The 24,688-nt window shown below is 37.9% G+C and overlaps 2 protein-coding genes across 2 annotated transcripts in view; one reads left to right on the top strand and one right to left on the bottom strand.

The window, feature by feature from the left end:
* cdkl5 (cyclin-dependent kinase-like 5) overlaps positions 1–7,060 on the top strand; it is a 78,642-nt gene extending 71,582 nt beyond the window's left edge. Inside the window, exons 19-22 of the mRNA XM_055232569.1 lie at positions 999–1,104; positions 3,170–3,331; positions 5,467–5,712; positions 6,441–7,060. Of these exons, the coding sequence (XP_055088544.1) occupies positions 999–1,104; positions 3,170–3,331; positions 5,467–5,712; positions 6,441–6,845 (919 nt within the window). The 3' untranslated portion in view covers positions 6,846–7,060. The remainder of the gene's footprint in view (positions 1–998; positions 1,105–3,169; positions 3,332–5,466; positions 5,713–6,440) is intronic.
* Positions 7,061–12,467: 5,407 nt separating this feature from the next.
* rs1a (retinoschisin 1a) lies at positions 12,468–21,168 on the bottom strand. The gene is made up of 6 exons (XM_033987285.2): positions 21,070–21,168; positions 20,921–20,943; positions 20,186–20,303; positions 15,675–15,816; positions 14,193–14,388; positions 12,468–12,867 (listed from the first exon to the last, which is right to left on the bottom strand). The coding sequence occupies exons 1-6, from the start codon at positions 21,119–21,121 to the stop codon at positions 12,715–12,717; spliced, it is 684 nt and encodes a 227-aa protein (XP_033843176.2). The 5' UTR covers positions 21,122–21,168; the 3' UTR covers positions 12,468–12,714.
* Positions 21,169–24,688: the final 3,520 nt, after the last annotated feature.

Raw genomic sequence — 24,688 nt, 5'->3', positions numbered from 1 at the left:
ACACAGACAACACAATCCTAGACGGTAAATAACACAATGTGACACAATTTGGATATTTTTTTTAAACTAAATGTCTTTACAGGGCTACCATATGTGTCCATAGGAAGTGATGTAGCAAGTACGACTCAACTAAGTTCCAGGATCTGAACATTGAAGTCCATGGGCTGTGCTCAGTGGTGCATGTCATGAGTTTAGCCTTTAGCAGCTAAGTACATCCGGTCCTGCCCTGCCCATGGACCATGCACAGTTGAGCTACCTCCCCCATGAGACTTTGAGTGACAAGAGCGAGCCGAGCGGCCATGAAGGAGACGAGGGAATAATAAATAAATGAAAAAAATATAAATTATAATGTTTATGCTTCCAGGAGCTTCTGAGCCATGTTCTAAACCTTGGCTTGTTCACGGCAGTTGGGTTTATTCACGTCGCTCACATGCTTGTCCATGTCGTACCGCATGACTGCTCTAACCAGTCAACGCTTGAGCTTAGCTAGAGCGGATGTAGAGCGAAAAACAGACAACAAGACAACACACATTTTGAGCTGAGAAAAAGTTTAGTATCTGAAAATAGGTGAAAAAAAAACCCAAAATTCAACCTTTATGAAAGTTATAGGTGCCCTGTCAGTCCTTGTCAGTCCCTGTCAGCCGAACATGAGCAGTTTGAGGGATTTTTTCATTTTAGTGTCAATGAGTGGCCACTAATCCAACTCGAGACAGCTCTAAGCAGTAATATTTCCATGGACTCAACCAACTAAATGTCTTCAACTGAACCTAGTATTAGATTATTATTATTATTATGAACATAAAGAGGGCTGCTATAAAAAATATACTGTCAAGGCCTTTAATATCCCTCCCAGCTTCCTTTTATATGCAACATTTTGAGGACTTTTTCCCCATTCAAAAGATATAATATTTAGATCTAAATTGTTCATCGCTACGGCAACGATCATAATTCCTCATCATTCTGGAACCTGTGGATGTATTTTCTGCTTTTGTGTTCAGGCCTGGAGCAGAGGTGATGGTCATAAACCCACCGGAGCCCACCAAAGAGAAAGAGAAACAAGGATTTTTCAGAGCCATAAAGAAGAAAAAGAAAAAGACTCAGATGGTAAGAGACGGTTCTTTTTGTAACTCACATCTCTCTCTCACTGTTGGGTTATTCTGAAAAATCTGAAGAATTTTAAAAGGTTTCAACATTTGAGCAGAACAATTTATTTTGTTACTTTTGAAGAAATAGTATGTAACTTGAACTGCTTGATTCCATGAAAATAGAAAGTTGAAGCCATACTCATTGGGGGTGGACAGGTTTTATGATATACTGTGGAAAATTATAGCCAAAGGAACAACATCTCCATGGAAACGAGCAGGAGTACGCCCTCCTCCAGGCCAAATAAGGGCTAGGTTTATGAATATGCGAGACCAGAGTAAAGGCACTTTTTTTCTGTTTGGCAAAGTAATATACACATCCATTATCCATAATAGGGGGGACAGAAAGTTACATACTAGAGCATTAAAGGTTTATTTTACTAAAGTTGACAGTAGCTAATTTGATGGAGTGTCACCCAAACACTGGAAGGTTGCAGTTTGATTCCAGATCCCTCCTCTCCATACTGTCTTTGTGTCCTTGGAAAAGATACGTAACTCTTTGGACCATTCTCATTGGGCGTGGATATGTTTTATGACATACTGTGGAATATTATAGCCAAAGGAACAACATCTCCATGGAAACGAGCAGGAGTAGGCCCCCCTCCGGGCCAAATGAGACTCAGGTTTGTGGATATTGCAAGCCCGCTAAGAGCAAAGACACATTTTCTCTGTTTTTCAAAGCAATATACACATCCATACTGAAGAAAAAACAACCTTTCTATAGTTTGGTTAGGCAAAAAGTTACATACTAGAGCTTTAAAGTTTTATTTTACTAAGGTTGACAGCAGCTAATTTGATGGAGTATTGCCCAAAGACACAAAAGTTGCTGTTTCAGATCCCTACACTGTATACTGTCTTTGTGTCCTTGAGCAAAAAAGTTAACTCTCTTTGTCTCTGGTGTTTGTGTGGACTGAATGTGTGTGAATGAATGAGTGCTCATGGCCGCCACCTGCTTGTTCCTCTTTTGGTTTCATATTTAGGCCTCTGTCCCCTGCCCCACTTACCTGTAGTTAAATAATGCCCCATTTTTTTCATCGGTGCCACAAGAATGGTTTAGAGTGAAACTTAAATAGATGTACCAGTACTATTTTTTGGTTGCAATTTTGGGGTTTACTTCTATTGCAATACATCAAGGTGTTATGGTGATGTTATTAATGTTAATAACAGACGCCCAAGGTGGAAAATGCACTTACCTTTTACCTTAAAGGGCCCATATTACGCTATTCTCTGATCTCTGTTATAATGTTGTTTCCTCATCACAACCAGACCTGGAGTTGTCTTTTGTTTCATTCACACATTTTTTTTACGCACAAACCCTGCATATTTGGGTTGAGTTGACTCCATTCCACCTTGTGATGTCATTAAGTGGTAATACAGGAAGTCCTCCACTGTGTTTTTTAAACTCCATACACCTTTGGATCATTTCAGCCCTGGAATTGCCAATCTCTACTGAACAAGAGGTAAAAGGCAACTGTTGACTTGAAAACTACCACTCCATGACATCACAAGGTGGAACAGAGCATTTTGATATTTGGAGATATCAAAATGTAGACAAACTAATAATAAATAGTTACTCAAACATGTGTGAATGAAACAAAACACAACTTCAGGTATGTTTTTGAGGAGGTAACAATACTATAACATGGCTGAAAACTGCCAAGAATCCATTTTGTGCAATATAGGACCTTTAATACTATCCAAAATTCTATACAAATATATTAAACACATGTATTTTATTGGTTTGTAACTAAATAAGACTTGGATTTCAAATAAACTTGCCTATGACTGTGGTCCATACCTTATTTCTTCTTTTGTTTTACATTCATTTATCTATACAAACCCAGTCAATATTTATTTTATTTTGAAAGTGGTTGCAAACTGGCTTCTTCAGTACTCTTTTTACATATGTTATACAGATGGTATTTGTCTCGCCCCTTGTTCTGCTAATGTGCTTATGTGCTGTTACTGTACGGACTTATATCGAGCTGAATGGAGCTATTTACATGAGTGCATTTTCTGCTCCACAGAACGACATGGAGGACTCGAGGAACCCAAGCATTAAGAAAAGCCTCTTCCCCCTCTTCAGCTCCAAGAACAGCCTCAAGCATAACGCGGCCGTCAAAGTGCTGCCTGTCGTGGGCTCGCCAATGGTACAACAGCAGCCGGCTCCGCCCTATCCCGCATCGCCAGTAATCTACCACACACTAACCACGCATGCATCGCAGAGTCTGAATGCAGAAGAGAGTTACCACACTACTTATAATGGGACCATCAGTGATAATCTTTTCAAAGGCTCCGCTCTGGCTTCTGAGAGTTGTGAAAAGCGTTTATAAACTCATCACTGTGAATGATTAGGATGTTCAAAATGCATAAGGTCAGTGAGGAATAACTTTGGACCACTGCAAACCATTTAAAATGAATTAGATCTATTTTTAACAGCTTGTTTTAATTGCTTGTTGCAATTCCCCCCTGTTTTTTAACTCAGGGGGTGACAGTAGCTCAGTTGGTGTGTAGCTGAGTGTTGTGTCTGTATGTAAAGCGCTTTGAGTGTCTTGAAGGTGGAAAAGCACCTTTAACTGGACACTGTTGCCAGTAGCAGATGTTCAGTAATTAAAGGACCATGTATGTGAGGAAAATGTGTCTTGCCTCAGTACAGATATATTGTATAAACAGCTTTTAAAGTCGAAATAAGCCAGCTGTGTACTGTCAGCATCTAATTTTACAGCGTGTTTTAATCAGAAAGTGCACTAGTTGGAATTCTAGTTGTGGTTAGAGTTACCATGATGGCTCTGAGAGTTGTGAGAAGCACTTTTAAACTCATCGAGGTGAATAATTAGGATGCTCAGAATGGATATGGTAAGTGAGGAGTAACTTTGGATCTCTGCAGACTGTTTGAAATTAACTAGATCTTTTTTTCATGTTTTTTTAAAAATCAGGTAGAGTGCCTTAAATGCTTTTCATTTTCCAGCTAGATTTTCACATCAGACTAAAATGGCTGTTAAAAAGAAGTCTGTGGTCCAAAGAAAGAAAGAATGTGATGAAGGTTGTCTGAAATTTAAATATATTTGGTTATCTGCCACCTCAGTGTGCAATGCATTTTGTTCATAGTAATAGAAGTAAAACATACATGAGTTCTTGTTATGAAAGTGTGGAAGAGTGTTGTAACTCTCAAGGATCTGGATTCTCATTGTAATCTTATTTTGAAATCCTTTCTAGCATTGCCTGTCCGTCGTGACCAAAACAGGATTTTAAAATCAGAGCTTTATGATGAACAGCTGTGCAGTGCATGGTCAGTGCATGAGTTGCTTTATTTATACATGGCAACCCATTGAGAGTAGCCAGACTCTCTTTGTCATGGGCGCCATGTTTAAAATACAGTACACATAAAATCCAAACAAAATACACAAGTATTTAAGTCCATATAAAACATTAAAGACATGTGCAGGTATGAGTAGAGGAAGAGCTATTGTGGCACAAAAGTATACTTTTTTTCATTATAATATTGCATTACAAACACCATATTTTCCCCAATAAGTCTTTATGTGTAAATAATATGTAGATTTAGAAATTCAGTGTTTTTAAATTGAGTGTGCTAATACTACTATTTATTAAAACTGTAATCTCACAGACAAAACAAATACAAGTTTTGATAGAACATTAACCATCGCTATCTTATTATGTTTTGGGGTTTTTTCTCTCTCAAACAAATGCATGAAGACCTTATTAATTTAAGCTGCACTATGTAACTTTTAAGCCAGAGGGTCCACCACCTGCTTGACTCCATGGATGTTAGTGATTTTAATGGAATGTTTCACAGTATGGCTTAAAAGGTGTCTATCCCCAAGGAGACAAGCAAGTGACACTTAGCAAATGATGTCTTATGTTTTTCTTCTCTTAAACAAATGCATGAATACCTCACTAAATTTAATGCTACACTACGTAACTTTTCTGGCAGAGGGCCCACCACCTGTTTGACTCCATGGAGGTTAGTGCTTTTAAAGAAATGTTCCACAGTATGGCATTCAAGGTGTCTATCCCCAAGGAGCAGGGACATCGGACTGGGGAGGTAGAGAGTACTGTTTACCTAGGGTCCAGCGCAGGCAAAGGTCCCCTATGCATTTATCATACGGCAATATGGAGTGCGGGCCCCCCAAGATTATTTTTACCTAGGGCCTAAAATTGTGTGCTCTACCCCTGCCAAGGAGACAAGCTAGTGACCACCACCAGAAAAATTACATAGTGCACCTTCACAAAAACAATGATAAGTTATGTGTGTGTGTGTTTTGAACAGTTTGTAGTAAAGTTATATATTATTTTGACGCAGGTCCCTGGTAATGGACAGGAGCACCTCTCACTTCAGCGGAGCTCCAAGTCGTCTTCTCATCACAGCAGCCGCCGGAAAAACCGCGAGCGATCGAGAGACAGAGACAGAGAGAGAGAGCAGAGCCGCGATCGAGACCGGGACAGAGAGAGGGAACGTGAGAGGGAGAGAGACAGAGGGAGGGAGAGAGAGAGGGAGAGGGAGAGAGTGGAGTGGCCCCCAGAGAAACCAGTCGACTCACATTCCCAGGTACAGGATCATTCACTCATTCACTTACAGGTGATTGCAGCTGTTACAGGTTTGGAAAGTCAGTAGTTTGAACTTGGACTAAGTGCTGTCGTTGTGTCCTTTGGTGAGACACTTCACCCATTCTAGCTGTGTTTGAATGTGGTGCATGAGTGTATGATTGGTGGTCGGAAGGATTGGCTCGCTTCAGTCACTCTACCCCAGGGCAGCTGCAGAGTTTTTACCTGCTGATCCGAAGGTTAGCGGTTTGAATCCCACTCTTGGTATAAACATCATTGGTTGAGCGGTCAGATCCACTGACAGGTGGCACAGGTGGCGTTGTGATTTCAGCTCCCACATATAAATACTGTTGTTGAGTCCTTGGGGCAAGAAACTTAACCCACCTTCCCCCAGTGTGTGTATGCACTGCTGTAGGAATGTGTGTGTGAATGGGTGACTGGTTCCTTGATGTAAAATTCTTTGAGAGCCTTGAAGATGGAAAAATGCTCTATAAAAATGTGACTGTTTACCATTTACCACAACAGAGTAACAGCTTAATGCTTTTAGAGCCTTTGTTGAGCATGTGAAGCACAATGAGTGACTAGTTCAAGATTATGTATGCACGTAAATGTATTTATTTCAGGTTTTTGCACCAAATCTTGTACCACTAGGCCAAATCCCTACAAATAAAACCTACTCACTGTTGATCTCATGATTTTTACCAACACCATCTCTTCTTTTGTCCTCACCAGAGCCAGCCACTGAAGTCTCTGCGTCGTCTGCTACACCTTTCTCCCTCCTCTTCGAACCAGGGACCACCTCCACCCCCTCCCCAAGACCTGCGCTTCCAAGCCCCCCTACCCAACCCCCCTCCGCCCTCATCCAAACCCGGATACCCCGAAGCACGTACCCACGGAGAGAGCAGGGCACACCAGGGGGTAAGCAGCTCCACCCAGCCCAAGAGCCGCAAACCCAGCTACCCTCTGCCGGGACAGATTGAATCCAGTTGGCACGTATCCGCTCTACAGCGGGCAGAAGGGGCGCAATTTACCCCTGAACAACTGGGCATCAAACCGGGGCAGAATGGACCCACTTTTACCCGCGCCTCTCGCCCCAGAATGCCCAACCTCAATGACTTAAAGGAAACCGCACTGTAAAACTAATATATTAACAACAACACAACAACACAGTTTACATGAAGCACTGGGGTAACTTTGTGTCTGTGAAATAGTCGACATCAACTCCAGTGGGACCTGCTCCAGTGTCTTTACAGGACCAGACAGTAGAGGGCGCCCTGTTCCAAGAGGGTGCAGTAGTCACATGGAGAGATGAATGGTTGAAGACTTCACTATGGGGCAGATTTGGTCCAAACAAAACACATGTCCAATGTTGAGCAACCAACTGATTTCTTATTTTTCTGATAATTATATTCAAACAATTAACAAAATATGGGATAAATGAAAGAATTTAAAGGTGCACTATGTAACTTTGCAAGCCGGGGTCCGCCACCTGCTCACTGAATGTTCAGTAATTGCCAAAATGTACTATGAGATAATCCAGAAATAGTGTCTCCTTGCTGTAAAGTACTTTGAGAATGTTGAAGGTAGAAAAGCGACCTTTTATTCTGTAAGCGAGGCTGCCTCTCCGCAAATCTGACCTGTAACTTGGCCTGGTGGTGTTGCCTGCTTCAATTTAATGTCATACAATGCCCTAGAGATCAACGATATGGGTTTTTCCATGGCCAATGCCGATACTGATTGTTTATAATCCAGAGCAACTGATGGCTGATAAACTCTGCCGATATTTTGGGGCAAATTTTGATAATTTTCCCCAATTTATGTCATCTATGTTAAATTAATAAATTGTGTGTACTCTTTAAGCAGCAGGTTGGCCAAAACAAAATGTCAGCCTGTGCTGGAGATTTAAGGCCGATTCTCTAAAAAGTACAAATATCGGCCCAGTATATCGGCCAATGGTCTATCTCTACAATGCTCACACAAAACAATAATATCTCCATGGAGACGAGCATGTGTGGGCTCTCGACCTCAAAAGTTACATATTACAACTTATTTGTTTGCTATGTTATATATACATCAGTACTGTCCCAGAGTGGAGTCTAAGCCAGAATCACACTGTTTTTCTCTTCTCATTGATGATTTTTTGCAGTGAACAAACTTTCTAGTGAGACACTGCCCTCCCGGACTCTCTAGCGCCATCTCCTGCTGACTGGACTGTACTACAAAAGACTGCCAATGAACTTTTTGAAACTCTATTTGATAAGAACAAAAAAAGTTTATATAAACATTATTTATTGAATATTTATTTGTTTTAAATTAAAATAAAGGATATAAGCTATAAATGACACAGTATGTAGGATATATGGGAATAACTAAAAGTAATATAGAATAAACGTGTAATTGCAAGAGCTTTAGTTTCCACTCAAAGAAATGCATAGATAGATATTTATGTGTTGATAAATACAATATGTCTGAAGGAGTATTTAACAAGTAAATGTGGTTTGGTTCACTTTAAAATGTTGTTCACAAAATGTCACTTTATAATAGTTTTATTTTTATTTATTTTCACTCAAACAAGATGAACTGAAGCACATTATGTTCACCATCACATCCTTTTACGTACATGTTTACATTTCAGTGTCTGGCTGTGACCATGGCAACACACTTCAGTGCTTTACATGTCAGTCAGGTTTACCAGGGGACACTTTCACAAAGCTGCAATCTATATGTTACCCTTTAAATTAATATAGACTGCCACCATGTTTACCATCAGTGAAAAGCATTTGTATATGACATAAGAAGGGTGTATTTATCTATTTACAGTAGATTCTGAATACAATGTTTGCTCAATGGAAAAAATAATAGCAGTACAGTCCAAAGAAAAATGAAATGTTGACCCTATTTTACATGTATGCTTATGCTAAGTTTTATTAAAAGCAGAAAACACAAAATAAGCAACTTACTAAAATTCATCCATCCATTTTCTTCCGCTTATCCGGGGCAAGAACTCCTAGATTTCCTTACCCCAGACACTTCCTCCAGCTCCTCCAGTCCTCTTCCCAGGTCATCCAAGAGACATAGTCCATCCAGCATGTCCTGGTTCTTTTATGGGACCTACTCCCTGATATAGATCATGACCTCATTTCGACTGCTTGGATCCGCCATCTTGTCCTTTTGGTCATTAGCCAAAGCTCCTGACCATAGGTGAGGGTAGAAACATAGATTGACCGGTTAATTGAGATTCAAATTCAAATTAATTAAAATAAAGACTACCACTTACGTTTAAATGTAGAATAGTTCAGTTTGTGGTGTTGTTTTAATATTTATTATGCAATTAACATTAGCATTAGCATTGAGACACAAGCATGTCTCTTTCTAAATATTATATTTGTGGAGTGTTTAACATGTTGTCAGTTGTCATCTGATATTTAAATATTTATTCATTTTAGCGTGACTCTGCAAAAACCTCATAGAGATACAATTGGACAGGAAGTAGTGACACTAACAATCAGATTGCCGGGTGCTACTGTGCACAGAGCCAATTCAAATATATTATATTTATTGACAGTATAAATGCAGATACAGCATTTGCACCTATAGGGGTCAGTAGAGGGACAAAATGATTGCTAAAACACTATCTGAGGGCTGTCTGTGTAATCCCTCAGTCGTCCAGGTCTGATCCATAGCAAAATTAAAATCTGTCAACTGAACAGGAGTGAAGACGCTTCACTGCTGCATTTGCTGCTCATCAAGAAGTGGCTTGGATGAGCAGCGAAACGTCTTCCCTCCAACAACGATTTGTCCAGTTGACAGATTAAAATTTTGGCTTTTGCTATCTGAGAGCTGCTATTTTGTTTACATATCAGTATTGTACACTGCAGACTATGTGCCCAAGTTAATATTTATAATTTTTGACAGTTTTGAAACAGCTTTGTGAAACCTTCCCCCCACATCATCGCCAGCTCCAGACTGGCATTTCATACAGCCTTAACCGCCTTGTTCATGAAGTGACTGGAAAGAATATTGAACATATTTGAGCCTTTAACCTACTGTAATGTTAAACAAGCAGGACTCAGTGTTTTAAGCATACCTCGTACTACCTTCATAATGTGTGTTCCAGCTCTCCTTTTGTTAACAGTTTTGAACAATAATCTGACAATGTTTACTATATGTTTAAATAATTATTGTCCAGTGAAAGAGTAGACACGAGCCTAGAATTTAAAGGGAACAGTATGAAAGATTTTGGTTGTAAATTTTATAAACATGACCTCAGATACAAGATACAAGACCAGATATGACAAAAACATCAGATATGTTCATTGTTTATTTTGTAATTTGGTGTTTGGTTCTCAAAACAATTATCCAATCAGAAAGCAGAATGAGCCTCAAATTAGTCTGTCATTTCGGTTGTCAGTTCCTACAACTAAAACCAGCTTGTTTGAACCTAAAATAATTCTTTCAGATCTGAATTCTCAGGTTTAAACATGATTGTCTTCCAGTTTTGGAGAAAATAGTTTAATTTCTATAATATGAGCCAACCCATTATGACACTCAAGGCTATATACAGTATTGTATTGTTAGATTTTAAAATTGTTCTATATAATTTGGATATTCGCTCTACCAACAGTTTTAGCTTGTTATCCTAAAATACAATATAATACAGGTCTTGCATTGTTTATAGAGTCAAACAAGAGTGATTTAAACAAAGGCAGTGGACTTGCATTTTGCCAATTATAAACCCTTGACTACATACTTCGTCCGTGTTGACAAAAGGAGAACTGTAAAAATACGATTGTTTACATTTACGATTTCACACGTGCATTTTAAAACTTGAGTTTATGAGGTTTTTGTAAAAGCCATTTTATAAATCTGTGTTGTGTTTTTGCATTACAGTCATGATCAGGGATGACCTTACTCTACCTTCACAAAAGTGTAAATGGGTATATTTAGAAAAATGATGGAAAATAGACAAAATATTCAAATAACGTGAGTTTTGTTTAATTTTAATGTAATGCACACTTCTATATGTTACAAGTATTTCCAGATGAGCCAAATAGTGTGGGATTTCTAGTTTAAGACCGTGAACTAAATATGTATGATGTTCCACTATTTTTTCTTTTCTAAATACAAAGTTTAAAAAGATTATCATATAGAATTATAATAGTTTAATTATGTTGTGAAATTACAGTACTCAGTTGTATTTTTGTACCACATCTGGTCTGCCACAAATAATGCCATCAGAGTACACAGTATACGCTTCTAAATGAACTGCAAGAGGTCAATGATAAATATATAAAATGTATGGTGTATATATATTTTTTCTAATGATAAGAGGATGACCTATTATTGCCTATGTTATTTTTGCGTTAAAGTAACTGTCCCCTTAAAGTGCCCTTCAGTGTGTCCTAAAACTGTTAGCATCTAAAATACCTGATTGTACAAAACAAAATGGGAATGATGCCTTGCAGACCTGGGGCTTCAAACTTCAAATCATTTTTGCATTTTTGTTGTTATGGTTTCCATGTTTTGCCATTGATTACAGGGTGTAAATATAAAATAATATTGTATCTACACAGACTTTAAAATGATAGGGTCTCGTAATAAAATCCAACTGGACATTTTTGAAGGACTCTTGTTTATTTCACCTCCAGTTCAAGAAACAAACACACATTTGTTGGAGACAGGACAATTTTTAGGTTAAAACATGCGGACAATTTAGATACACAAACATGCACTCCCAAAGCATGATGGGAAATTGAGTGAAAAAGTACAGTACTTATCATAATCATAGGGACAGGGAAATCACAATTTGAATATTTTTTGTAACGTTTTAGTTTTCGAGTTTATATTTGTAAGAGAAATAGGAAGTCTTATGACAAGTATCCATGGGTGATGAAAAAATTGTATTGTTAACATAGAGCATCTTATCAAAACTAAATATTATGTCTTTTGGATGGTCAAAAGTGCTTCCATGAAAGGGGTCAAATGCAGTTAAGAGATTTAGTACTAGCACTTGTACTAGTAATGGCTACGGACCACTGGTGAAAGAAATACTCAATTCTGTGCTAAAAGTACAGATACCAGAGCAAAGAAATACTCAACAGTATCACATGAAAAAATATACTTCAGTAAAAGTATGAAAGCACCAGTTTAAAAATGTACTTAAAGAGTAAAAAGTAAAAGTATTTCATGCAGATTTTGAAATCTTATAAGGCTTCAAATGTAGTGATTTTGATAAAGATTTGTGCTGAATTTTGTTCAACAGAAACAATTGCATTCATATTTTTTGTTCCTACCAGTTTTTATTTGTATATTTCTGTTTGCTCAAACTATGAACATGTTAAAAATAAACCCTTGGCCTTTTCAGCAGGTCTCAGACAATGATAAAAATACTTTTACTTTTCAGTCCAGTTAAAAAATGTAGAGGAGTAAAAAGTACAGATACTCTCAAATGTAGTGACGTAAAAGTAAAAAGTATCCACTTAAAACTGTGCTCAAAGTAAATTACAGATAACTACAATTTTTACTTAAGTACAGTACTTTACTACTTCTAATTCGTTATGTTCCACCACCGCTATGGACTATACATATACATAAATACTTTTAACTCTAGATAACTTTACTTTGAAGAAACATGTATTTTACTAATATGTATGCTACATTTTTACAGTGTATGAGCATTATTACAGCCAGAAAGCAATAAAAAAAAAAATATTATTTAGGTAAAATTAATTAAAAAAAAAAAAAAAAAAAAAAGGTATTCAGTATTTTCTCAAACAGCTTGATTTAAACCCCCATGGTAACACTTTGTTTTGAAATTATTGCTTTGAATTAATTTTGTTGCAAATGACCCCGTGTGTTCAGTTTGTCACTATTCAGATCAAACAAACCAAATGAAAGCACCGGTGAATGTAAAACAGAACTGTGTGTTGGGCGGCAGTCTGGGCCCATGTGATATTCATGAAGCATTAACAATGAGGTCCTTGACAATACAGAGGGAACGAGAGCTTCAAGAGCATTTGCTCATACAGAGGAGCAGCTCCAAGCGAAGGGCGATGCGAGTGTGCCATCCCAGGGGCAGGATGCGGATGTACCGGGCCACGATGGGGGGGCGGAGCAAGTTCTGAACTGAGGAAGAGCGGTCGGAGTTCCCATAGAAGACCTGAATATGCAAGAACAGACAAACATCAGACAGTGGAATCGGCTTACAGAGAATCTGAAACCGTCTGTAGATAGACTGAATCATTTTACAAGAAATTTGAAAAAGTAGATTTTAGATAATCAACTTTATTTGTACACTTCTGTTTCACTGTAAAAACCTGCACATAATGATTTTTATATTGGTATAGGAAACATACTGTATTGGACATGAGGACACTCACAGTATTTAACTGCTAATATTAATGATGAACTGATAGTCTTATAATAGAATTGCAATGAAATGTGAATTTTGAATGTGTGTTCACCTGCACAGGGACTGCACATGAAACGAAGCAGTAGCTAAATCCGGTACAAATCATGTTTTCTTTTGTAAGATTAATGAATTTGTACATGGTCCGAAATAAAGAATGAAAAAAAAAGGGGAAAAAAACCCAAAAACTTTCTACTGCTGAGTTTAAAATGGCATCACAACATCCCAAGCTCATAGTTGTTTTGGCAGTGAAATTATGGGGGTGAGAGTAGCTCAGTTGGTAGAGCGTTTGTCCACTGGTGGAAAGGTTGGCAGTTCGGCTCCAGCTCCCAAAGACTAATGATGCTGTTGTATTGTTGGGCAAGACACAAGTCACCCAGTGTGTGTCTACCTAAACTGATGTGTGAATGGGTGAGTGGTTCTTTGATGTAAACTACTTTGAGTGTTGAAGGTGGAAAAGTACTATATAAAAATGTGACCATTTACCGTTATGAACCAAAACATACATTATTTCCTTCATAATTTGTAGATTTGTCTTTTGGATTTATCTTTATATTAAGACAACCAACTAACTGTTGTTTGCCAGAAAACATTCAGAAACGGCAGGTAGGTGCATTGGGAATGAATAAAGAGGTGCCCTCCTAAAAGGGATAAAGATAAATTATTAAGTTTTGATTAAATAACTGTGCAACTTTTCCTGTGGACGATTTGCCATCTGGTTGTCTTTATGGGGATGCCTTGTTTAGAATGTCCCACAGTCTGGCATTAAATGTATCTATCTCCATGGAAAGAAGCAAGTGACTCCACCAGGGCGCGTTACACATCAGATCTATGGAGAAGGCAAGCCCACTCGCAGTTTGAGCAATACAAAGACCTGTCATTGAATAAATGCAAGACAGACAGGTTTAATGCAAGATTGCAGAACATTCCAAGCTAAGTAATTTCCATGGAAACAAGCAAGTAGTGCCCCTCCCCCACTATAAAATTTACAGTGTATGGCTTTAAGTGTGAAGATTGAATGACATAATGTCGATCTCTTCCTTTTATAACAGCTCAAAGCCAAATGTTAGACTGACCCTGTTGTTCCCAGTCTGGTCCTTGTAGTAGATCCAGTTGAGTTTCTCATCAGAGCGATACAGGACGCTGTATTTAGTAACCCATTCATCGGCGTCACACCTGCCCTGGGTCAGAATACCAGAGACCACCTTCACCTCCCTCAGGTCGATCTGCAGCCACTGGTTATTGTCCTGGTACTTGGACAGCCACGCACAGCTGGGAAAGTAAACAATGCACTGTCAATGCACATTATATTGTACAATTGTGTAGTTTTATTTTAGATCAGATTCCAATAGGTTAAAGAGGATCTAAACACTAATGTTTTTTCCTACTAAACTGTTTACATGGTGTTTGAATAATTCCAGTTTGTTTAGTTTTTTGGACATTTCAGTGCAAACTAAGTAAATCTGCAGCTTTCTGGTCCAAAATGTATAAAAACGAGTGTGTCCTGGGTCCATTTGTTGACATAAAGCGCCTCTGCCCTGATTAAATCCAGGTGTTTCTGTTTACAAACACCTGGCTGAAGGGGCAGAATTTGAAGTGTGGATACTCATTAGACCAATCACACTGGTCCTTATACCTCTAGACCCCGCCCTTCCTCCCCTCTCACTGTTTTATTTAGTCATAGGTACCGTCCCGTTTAGCAGTTCTATTTGAAATATGGTTGTGGGCGGAGTTTATGTGTTTAGTCCCAATTAAAACCGGTTTAGATCTGGTGGTACTCGGAAGATGATACAAATTTTGTACTTCAAATATCCAACTATCTCACACATGCACTGACTCGAAGCATTAAATAACTAGTTTAGTTTATTATAAAATATATGGTAACCTTGAAGCAGTCCTTAGTTTATAAATGGGGTTCATAGCAATTGTCTATCTACCTCTATTTCAATAAATAAATAAAGAGAAACAGAAGGTGTATGAAAAATAGCCTTGTTGTAAAAGCTCATAATGTTCTTTAAAGGTCCTGCATTACATAAACCTGACTCCTGTGAGCTCTAAGCCATGTCATAATGTTGTTACCTCATCGAAAACCTACCAGGAGTTGTGTTTTGTTTCATTCACACATGTTTGACTAACACTTTATTATTAGTCTGTCTACATCGCCAAAGCTCAAAATGCTCTGTTCCACCTTGTGATGTCATGAAGCGGTAGATTTCACTTTAACATGTACCTTTTACCTTTAGTTCAGTCGACATTGGCAAGTCCAGGGCTCAAATTATCCAAACGATTCTAGTCAAGGTGTATACAGTTAATAAAAACAGTGGAGCACTTCCTGTATTACTACATGACATCACAAGGTGGAACAGCGTGTTTTCAGTTTGAGAGAAGAACTCAGCCTAAATATGCAGGGTTTGTGTGTTTAAACATGTGTGAATGAAACAAAACACAACTCCAGGTAGGTTTGTGATGAGGAAATTTTATAACAATATGAACACTTTAAGATCTAGTGTAATTCTTGAGTCTGTATTGCAGTAGAGTTTTGGTTGTGTGTGACATACCCAAATCCCTGGCTGTTGAGGCGAGCCTTGTTTGGGAGCCATGAGGAGAACCAGCCGGTGTACTGCTCCTGGTTTGAACACGAGATTTGCTCTGAACTCACTGATCCAGCTTCAAACCCGAGCGGCTTGTGGTACGGACACTCTAGAAACAGAAAAACATCACATTCAGATAAAAGCCAAAACCATCTCTACTCGTAATCCTCTTTTTTAATATTTCCTCTTCCCCTTAAAGCCTCTTGTAGCGGCCTAAATCAATGAGGTTGAATGAGGCAGGCACGGCACAGATGGTCATGTACTAGTCCAAACAGCTTAAGCTCCCATGATTTTCCCATGTTTTTTTTTTTTTTCTTTTCATAAATCAACCCTTGTCTCCATTTAAAATCACAGAGGGTTTTGAAACAGCCTAATGACCTCCTCTGCAATTAGGTAATCAGATATAAAGGACACGCAACACAAACGATGCAATGTGTTACTTAAATGTTCTACCTCATAACCCATCACTGTAGGAAAAAATAGGCTGGCCATCGCTGTCTGAATATCTCACTTGTTTGTTGAACTTTTAACACAAGATCTCAATATTGTGTATGTCTAAAACTGGCCGCATTAGAACTGAAATGGGGAAAACTGGATCCATTGGTGCCACAAATGCACTTTAATAATCTGGTGATAAACATTTATACTCACACCTGTGTTTTAAATGGACTTATGCAGTTCTCTCTCATTGGGCTCTCCATGTATAAATAAAGTTAAATGACTGTTAAATGAAATATTCTAGGACATTGAGTTGCTATTATGAATTTAATATAGTTTAAAAATAAAAATGCCATGTCAGGTCATGTTAACTACTGGAAAATTTTGGTTTTAATGTAGTAATCTCATAACCCAAGATGTAAAGCAACCTACTCAGTTCTGAATGCTGACAAGGTTGTTTGTGTTTGATTAATACCACCACTTTTTCAGATATAATGAAATTGCTATTGAACTTTGTGGCAATTTTTGTTTCATAGGCCCAGTATTTCTGGAGATAATAACCATAAGTCAGAATAAAACATTTAAATTTTAGCAGTTCCATGGCAAATTTTACTGTGGAATTCTGACGTAACTATTAGCAACCTATTCTTGCCTTCTCTCAACCTTCTATGGGAGTTGGAATCGCACCATCAACCTGTGGATCAGTGGATCTGTCCGCTCTACCAATGATGGTTATGTCAAGAGCGGGATTTGAACCGCCAACCTTCGGATCAGTGGACAAACACTCTACGAACTGAGCTACTGTCGTTACTACTATACAATAATAACACATATATATGATAAGTTAAAATATACTTTGCAAACTGGTGAAATACCTCAGTCTGAATAAATATTTCCCAGAAGAATGAGACGCCTGTAATTCTCCCGTCAGTAAGTGTTTATGTTGTAATTCATAAATAGTGCATTGAAAGCGGCGCACTGCTCTTTTGTTTACTACTGGTGTAAGCCTTTCGAGCAGAAGGTCAGCTGCTCTAATCCGGAGTTACTCATGTGTGAGTCAGATAAGGATTGAGGCTACATAGTGTCCCTGCGCTCTGAGAAAACACGGACTTTATGAGCGCATTTTAGAAGTTCAGTTATTGTTTCCAAGAACTAAGTCTACACTGAAAGACGCTTCACACAATTCAAGACAGACAAAATATAAGTGAAATTAAAAAGTAATTAAAGTGACATCAAACGGCCCTCGCAGGCTGCACTTCACCCTCTGATGCAGTAAAATGGAATGTGGAAAGTGTGTTTTCAGGCATCACCACAAAATACTTTGGCCTCCAGACTGTTTTGATGGGGACAACGTGAAGAGTTACGGTGCCAAATTTTACCATGCCCATAAAAATAGGCAAAAATATAATATGGGTCCTTTTGACTTTTTTGATCAGGATGACATGAAGAGTCATTATGCCAAATTTCACATTCCTGCACGATACTAATATTTTTGTCATGAATGGGAAATTTTAGGATTACTTCTATTAGTGTAAAATGGGTCAGACTTGACATGGGTTGGACTGGGATGACCAAATGGAATTTTGTGTCCAACATTTTGTAAAACGAAACTTTTGCCCCGCCATAAAAATGTATTTGCTATTCTGTAGGGGGCGCTATTGTGCTTTTTTTTTTCTTTCTTTCATAATGAGTAGATTTAGGTCAGAAAATTTTACAACTGATTCAAATTTCAACTTCATCAAGACAGTTGACAGAGTGCCTGGAAAGTGTTTGTATGAAAATGTGACCATTTATCATTTCTGAGTGTAGTTTGTTAAACTGATATTAAACTCATTGAGGACTTCATGACTTTTGTTGGCCCTCGTCTGAAGTTCATGTCAGATTAATTGCTGTTTTCCCAGTGTCTTCAGTCAAAGCAGCAGCAGAACAGTTATTATCTGTCAGCTGTAGATGAGGATTTGAAAACCCTTCGGCCTCCCGCAGTGCTCCATTCTGCTCATCTTTACAATGGAAACATATACTATATTCAGAGATGGGAAGAATACTTTGAAAAGGTATTTAGTTACAGAAAACTGAACAGGTGAATTAAAATGTATTTTGTAACGCATTCTGTTACATGGTCCAATCAGAGAACTGCATTCTCAATACTTTGAATACTTTTACACAAAGTTGCATTATATTATAGTGAAAGAGATGAAAAATCACACATGCCTTCACCAAAATTCAGTGGTGGAAGAAGTACTCAATTCTGTTAAGTAAAAGTACAGATACCAGTAAAAAAAAAAGAAAAAAAAAATCAAGTAAAAGTAAAAGTATCACAAGAAAAAAAAGTAAAAAGTAAAAGTATTTCTCGCAGAGTTTGAGATGTTTAAAGCTTCAAATATATTGATTTTAAGTAGAAAGTACAGATACATGCTCTCAAATATAGTGAAGTAAAAGTAAAAAAGCATCCACTTACCAACTTACTTAAGTAAAGTGCAGATACCTAAAATTTTTACTGAAATACAGTACTTTACTACTTTTACTTTGTTACGTTCCACCACTGCCAAAATTGCATGACATACCACCATGTATTCCTTTTAATTTCATAAAGCAATTGTATCTGAATACTACAAAACGAAAGAGTAACTGTACGTGTTATTTTGGTATTTTCAGATGACTGGAAAATATGTTTCTTACCCTAAGCGTCTAAATCAGATCAGGCTTTTTGGTTATAAAAATAATAATAATAATCTATATTTACTCCATATTCCCTCATGAATGCATTTGAAAGCAAATGTTGGTCTATAACACTGTCTAAATGATCACTGCTCGGGTTTGTTCTACCAAAGGCCCATAGTTGTGGCATAGAGTTGTGTTCTATTATATGGCACAAAAATATGATTTATAACCTGGATGCTCATTATAGTAACACTTTAGATATCAGTTATATTATTGCATCCAGACTACATACAATTAAATATAAACAAAGCATATGGGGTGACAGTAGCACAGTTGAGAGTGGTCAGTTGAGTTGTAGAGCGGTCCAATCCACTGACCCACAGGTTGACGGTGCGATTCCAGCTCCCACAGATGAATGCTGTCGTTGTGTCCTTGGGCAAGACACTTAAGCCACCTTACCCCCAGTGTCTGCGTATACTGTGTGAATGTGTGTGAATGGATGCCTTGAAGATGGAAAAAGTGCTATATAAAGATGTGGCCATTTACCATTTACAATTACTATGACTGGTAGTAATAGTATGGGATAGTAATTTCTGAAAATGGCCTGAAACTAGTCATATTCATTGATGTTAAGAGGTTTTGACTTTTCTTGGCCCTTTTAAATTACTGGGAGCTGAAAATCAACTTCATTCCAATTTTTTCCTGGATCGATCTTGTGTTTAGTCCCGCTATAGTCCAACATTTATTTATTTATTTAGATAATTTTAGTAAATCCTATCCCTATTTGTATCCTTGAACTGTGGCGGCCATCTGGGTCACCTTCTGAGAGATGTGCATTGGAGCATGCTCTGTCCTGTCTGAGCTGCCAACACTACACACACATGCAGTTCTACCATTTGGTTTGGGCTCTTCATCTGAGAATTAATATTTAATCGGTTTCCCACAATAATACCATGTGAAAAACGCTACTACTATGTTGAACACTTTCACAAAACAAAGGCTTGAGATTCAGACTATAGATGACTGGATGCTGTGACACAAAAATCAACACAAATAACCTTTTTATGTTCATTATAATTACTATGTTTAAGTGTATGTGATGCTCAAAATGCTGAATAAAAACACATATGCACTTCCAGATGTAATTTTAAACCTACCATAACCTTGTACTACACTGCTCTTGTCAATCAATACATCTTTACATGTTTCTTTAATGCATTTTGTGTGTTATTTTTACTTCTATGTGGCATTTGCAATAGTAATCGAGCTTCGAAATACTCGTCAAAATGTACTGTATTGTAATCATCATGTAAGCAGCTGTGTACTTTCGCCCTTCCCTTCTCTTCTGATCTTGGTTGATAGATGGGTGTAATTAGTACCTGGCATACAGTCCACCCCTCGCACCATCGCCGAGCCAAAGGAGGAGCCCTCGGTGGGACCCTCTCCATCACAATCGCATTTACAGGATCTGCTGGTCCAGGATTCAGACAGGCCGGCCTACAGCAACAAAAGACAAAAGAAAAATATATATCAAGCTGTTGTGTATTTGAAATATTGTAGAGTTTACATTCATCTTATTAAAGTGGTTTAGTTGGTGCATTACAAGTACATGGTTCGTTTGTGAAGCTATGGAAGTGTTTTATATACATGTCAGTATACACCAAGGATTCACCATTTACCATGATGAAATTAGAATCTGTTCATTTTACTGTTTGCATCTACGGAATTCTAGAAAATGTTTAAATTACTTACGTGAAATATCTGCAGAAAATTCTTTGTGTCTATGGGGACTTACTATGTATAAAACTGCAAACCCTGTACTTAAAACCTCATAAATGTGTTCGGAAATGCATGTGATTCTTGTATTCGGTTTCAATCTTCTCTGAAATATGAATGTTTTAATCATGAAATTTAACTGAGTCTTGATTTTAAAGTATATAAATATAATAGCAATTGAAAAAATTGAAAAAATACACAATAGCTACACGATCACTCTGCAAACTGAAGAAAGCCTATATATTATAGCCCCTTACTATTAAAACTCAACATCTTTTCAATGAGAGCTTTTATCATTATGAAAGTCATTATGTGAATTCAAATAGAGCTGTCCATACCTCTTGAGCTCGGATGTTGATCACTGCGTTCATTCAGAAAGAAGCACAAAGAGAGAATGCACAAAATCAGTTACACATGATAATGATGATGCATGATTAATTTTACTATTATATGTTTCAATGTAAACAATATCTTTAAAAAACCTTACCATGTACTGAGAGGAGAATGGCCAAGAGGAGATGTTGCAAATGGAGAGCCATCTTGAACCAAACCAGAACCAAACCAGTCTAGAGTAACTGAGGTCTAAGCAACCAACCAACCGAGCCGTGATGGAGAGACTGGATTAGAATAATCCATAGGACGCTAATGGCCTTACCTAATGCTAGCCTTATCTGGCAAAGCCCCTCCTACAGCTGTTCCTCTACCAACCACTACCACGCAAGCTTCAAAAAGGCTGGAAAAGAAATACCCATATGATCATCAAGGGCATAAGCTAAATACTGTACTCAAAATGGGAATATATGGAGAATGGTTAGATATGTGAAAGTCGGGGAGATCTCAAGGATTTAACAGGAAGAAGATAAGATTGATGACCTTTTAAGGCTACTTTAATTATCCTATTTAATGAACAGTATGATTTGAATTATTTATCTTTATTTCTACAGGGAGAGCCCAATGAGAGCACCTAGACTCTCTTTTTCCTGAGCACCCTGTTAAAAATATAGAAAAATACAAACAAATATAAACAAAAGCAAACAAAACATATAACTACATAGGTCCATTTAAAGCATTACAAACAGGAGCAGGTGTGAGTATAAATGTTCATCACAAGTGCATTAGTGGCACCAATCTATCCAGTTTTGCGTGTCCTTGAAATGTATTCCATATTTGGGAAACTTATTTTTTCATTTCAGTTCTAGTGTGGCCAGTTTTAGATGTAGATAATCATGAGACCAAACAAGTGAGATATTCAGTCTATGATGTAGTCCCTTATAAATATATTTACACAGTGTTGTTCTTTACGGACAGATAGCGATGGCCAACCTACTTCTTCATAGAGTGAACAGTGATGGGTTTTATATTCCTCAACTCTCACGAAACGAAGGGCTGAGTGAAAGAGTGAATCTAAAGGTTTTAAAGTAGAGGCTGAAGTCTGCATGTGGATTAATGCTCCATTATCCAGTACAGAAAGAAAGTTGCTTGAACAATTTCTTTTCTGTTTAAAATTCTGTCTATAATTTAATGGGATACAAGATTTGTTTCTGTAGTAAAATTATAATTTAGACTTTAAACTGTTGCCTAATTCTGAGACATGTATTTTAAAGGATATGTTTTCGTCAACCCAAAACCCAAGATATTTATAAGAATCAATGACACATGACTTTACCTGTATAATAACATTTCTGAGTTTTTAGCTATGTTATAATGTTAAGATTAGGGTCTCATTATCAAAAACATAACGCAACTCCTTGTGATGCCATGATTAAATAATAATCCTGGAAGTGCTCTGTGTTTTTAAAGTCCGCCTTCAACAGGGGAATCCTGATATAACATAGGCATTTAAAATTGTATTCACCAATTTCAAGCTTGTACCTGCAGTTTTAGCCTTATTAAAATGTCTTCACTCCTCCATACATAATGGATCTGATCTGAAGGTTGGTGGTTCGAAACCTGCTCTCGACATAAACATCATTGCTAGAGTGGCCCAGCTCCCACAGATGAATCCGGTTGTCATGTCCTTGGGCAAGACACTTAACCCACCTTGCCCCCAGTGTCTGTGTACACCAGTGTATGAAAGTGTTTCCAACTTCAAGGCACTCAAAGCATTTCACATCAAGGAACCACTCACCTATTCACACACCAGTGTACACAGACACTAGGGGCCAGGTGGGTTGAGTGCTTTTATGTGTCTTGCCCAAGGATACCAGCAGTCATGTGTGGGAACTGAAATCGCACTGCCAACTTCCCAACCAATGATGTTTACATCAAGAGTGGGATTCGAACCGCCAACCTTTGGATCAGTGGACAAATTTAATGACTTGAGTGCACTGAGTGATCACTGCAGTAAAAAAGTCAAATAACTAAATTAATAAAAACAAGATTCAAATATTTTTGATGGCCCAGTTCAAAATAGTTTTTGTATCTTCTGAGGAAACTATTCTTGCTCAGGGACTTTTGAATTCACACGGAACAAATCAACTCCTTGAGGGTGAAGGCAATTAATCCTAATTAGGCAAAGCTGAAGCCAATTTGTGTCCATTAAGACCTGTTTTAGCCCCTGCCTGTCTGTTTCTCCAGGTGCCTGTGACTGTGTGAGGGCTACTTTGAAACGTTTCAGTACATAACTGGAAATGAAGGCTGCAGTTGGAGTACCACGCAGAAATCCACAGCTGCAGAGCAAGAAGAGAGGACGGGACTATGCTGCGTTCATGTTTAAAGCCCATAAAGAGGTTAGACATGTGAGACTGGGACTGCTTTTACATATGCTCTTGCAGATTTTTACAATTATGACATATTCTGCAAATAAAACCTTGAGGGGTTAAAATTTAGTTTTGAAACACCGACCATATGCATTTTAACTCGAGGAGGGGCGTTTACCTTTCAGATGTTTAAAGGCAAAGTGCAATGTAATCAATAGCAAAATCTGGCTCAAAATATAAAAAAAATAATCAAACAAATTCATTAGAATCAAAATTGAACATTTAAAACTCAATGTGGAATAGCTGTGTTAGTCTTGGGCTGGTTTACCTTTTGAGTTGACAGAAAGATTTAAAATTGGCCAGCTGATCTATCCTTTGGAAACTTCAGCAGTTTGATCTGTTTTTATATATAGATGGAGAGAAATGGAACAAGCATCTGCATGAAAGGCGAAATGTATTCAACTTTTATCACAAACTAGCAAACTTCAGAAGCCCACGTCATTGTGTCTTAAAAGTGCACTATGGCTTTTTACTGGTGGAGGATTTGCCACAGGTTTGTCGACATGGAGATGTTAATGCTTCACTTGGAATGTTCCACAGTGTGACATTAAACCTGTCTATTTTGCATTTATTCAACTACAGGTGTTTTTTTTTTTTTTTGTTTTTTTTTTTTTCTTCATCAAAAATGTATTCATCCTGGGATGGGCATTTTCTATAGAGGAGCCTTTTGATACTTTGCAGCTGATGTCATTAACATTCCCTGGGAGTGTGATGCTGACTGTAGGAACTGCTCTGTCTGAAGCTATACAAGCTAGTCGTTAATCTGAGTTTAGTTTTAATCCAATCTAAAGCTTTGTTTTTCTGAATCAGAACTGATTTAGCTAGAACTATAAATGATGATTTTTGTACTGTTAAACCAGTCTCTCAAATAACATTAGTTACAAGCCAGCTAGCATTAGCCAACAGTTTTTCAGTTAGTCACTGTCACCTAGAACAGGACCATGACCGACTCCATAAATGTGTTTAAATACATTTTGTATGTCTTGAGTTTCAGAAAAAAAATTGGCAGTGTTTGCTAATGTGTGTATTGTGTCACCATGGTAACTGTTGATCACCTATCCCCATGTGATGTTGTTGATACTTTGCAGTGACGGGTGTCGCATCACCTGCTTGTCTCCATGGAGATGAGTTTAATGGCAAAGCTATAACATCTCCATGGAGACAATCAGGTGTACCTTTTTAGAAACGTTCCAGTGCACCTTTTAATCTAAGATGATTTTATGATATGGCCCTGGATACAAATCTATCTACTTATTCTTTTCCACAGGTGGGGTCGGGTGCAGCTGATACGAGGACCTCAGACTTCTTCCTGAGGCAATCCCGGGGCGGCATACCCAGGCCCGTCCT

Source organism: Periophthalmus magnuspinnatus, chromosome 3 (assembly GCF_009829125.3).
Source record: "Periophthalmus magnuspinnatus isolate fPerMag1 chromosome 3, fPerMag1.2.pri, whole genome shotgun sequence".
Lineage (NCBI taxonomy): Eukaryota > Metazoa > Chordata > Actinopteri > Gobiiformes > Gobiidae > Periophthalmus > Periophthalmus magnuspinnatus.
Note: the sequence above shows the minus strand (reverse complement) of the source record. Positions and strands in the feature narration are given on the sequence as shown.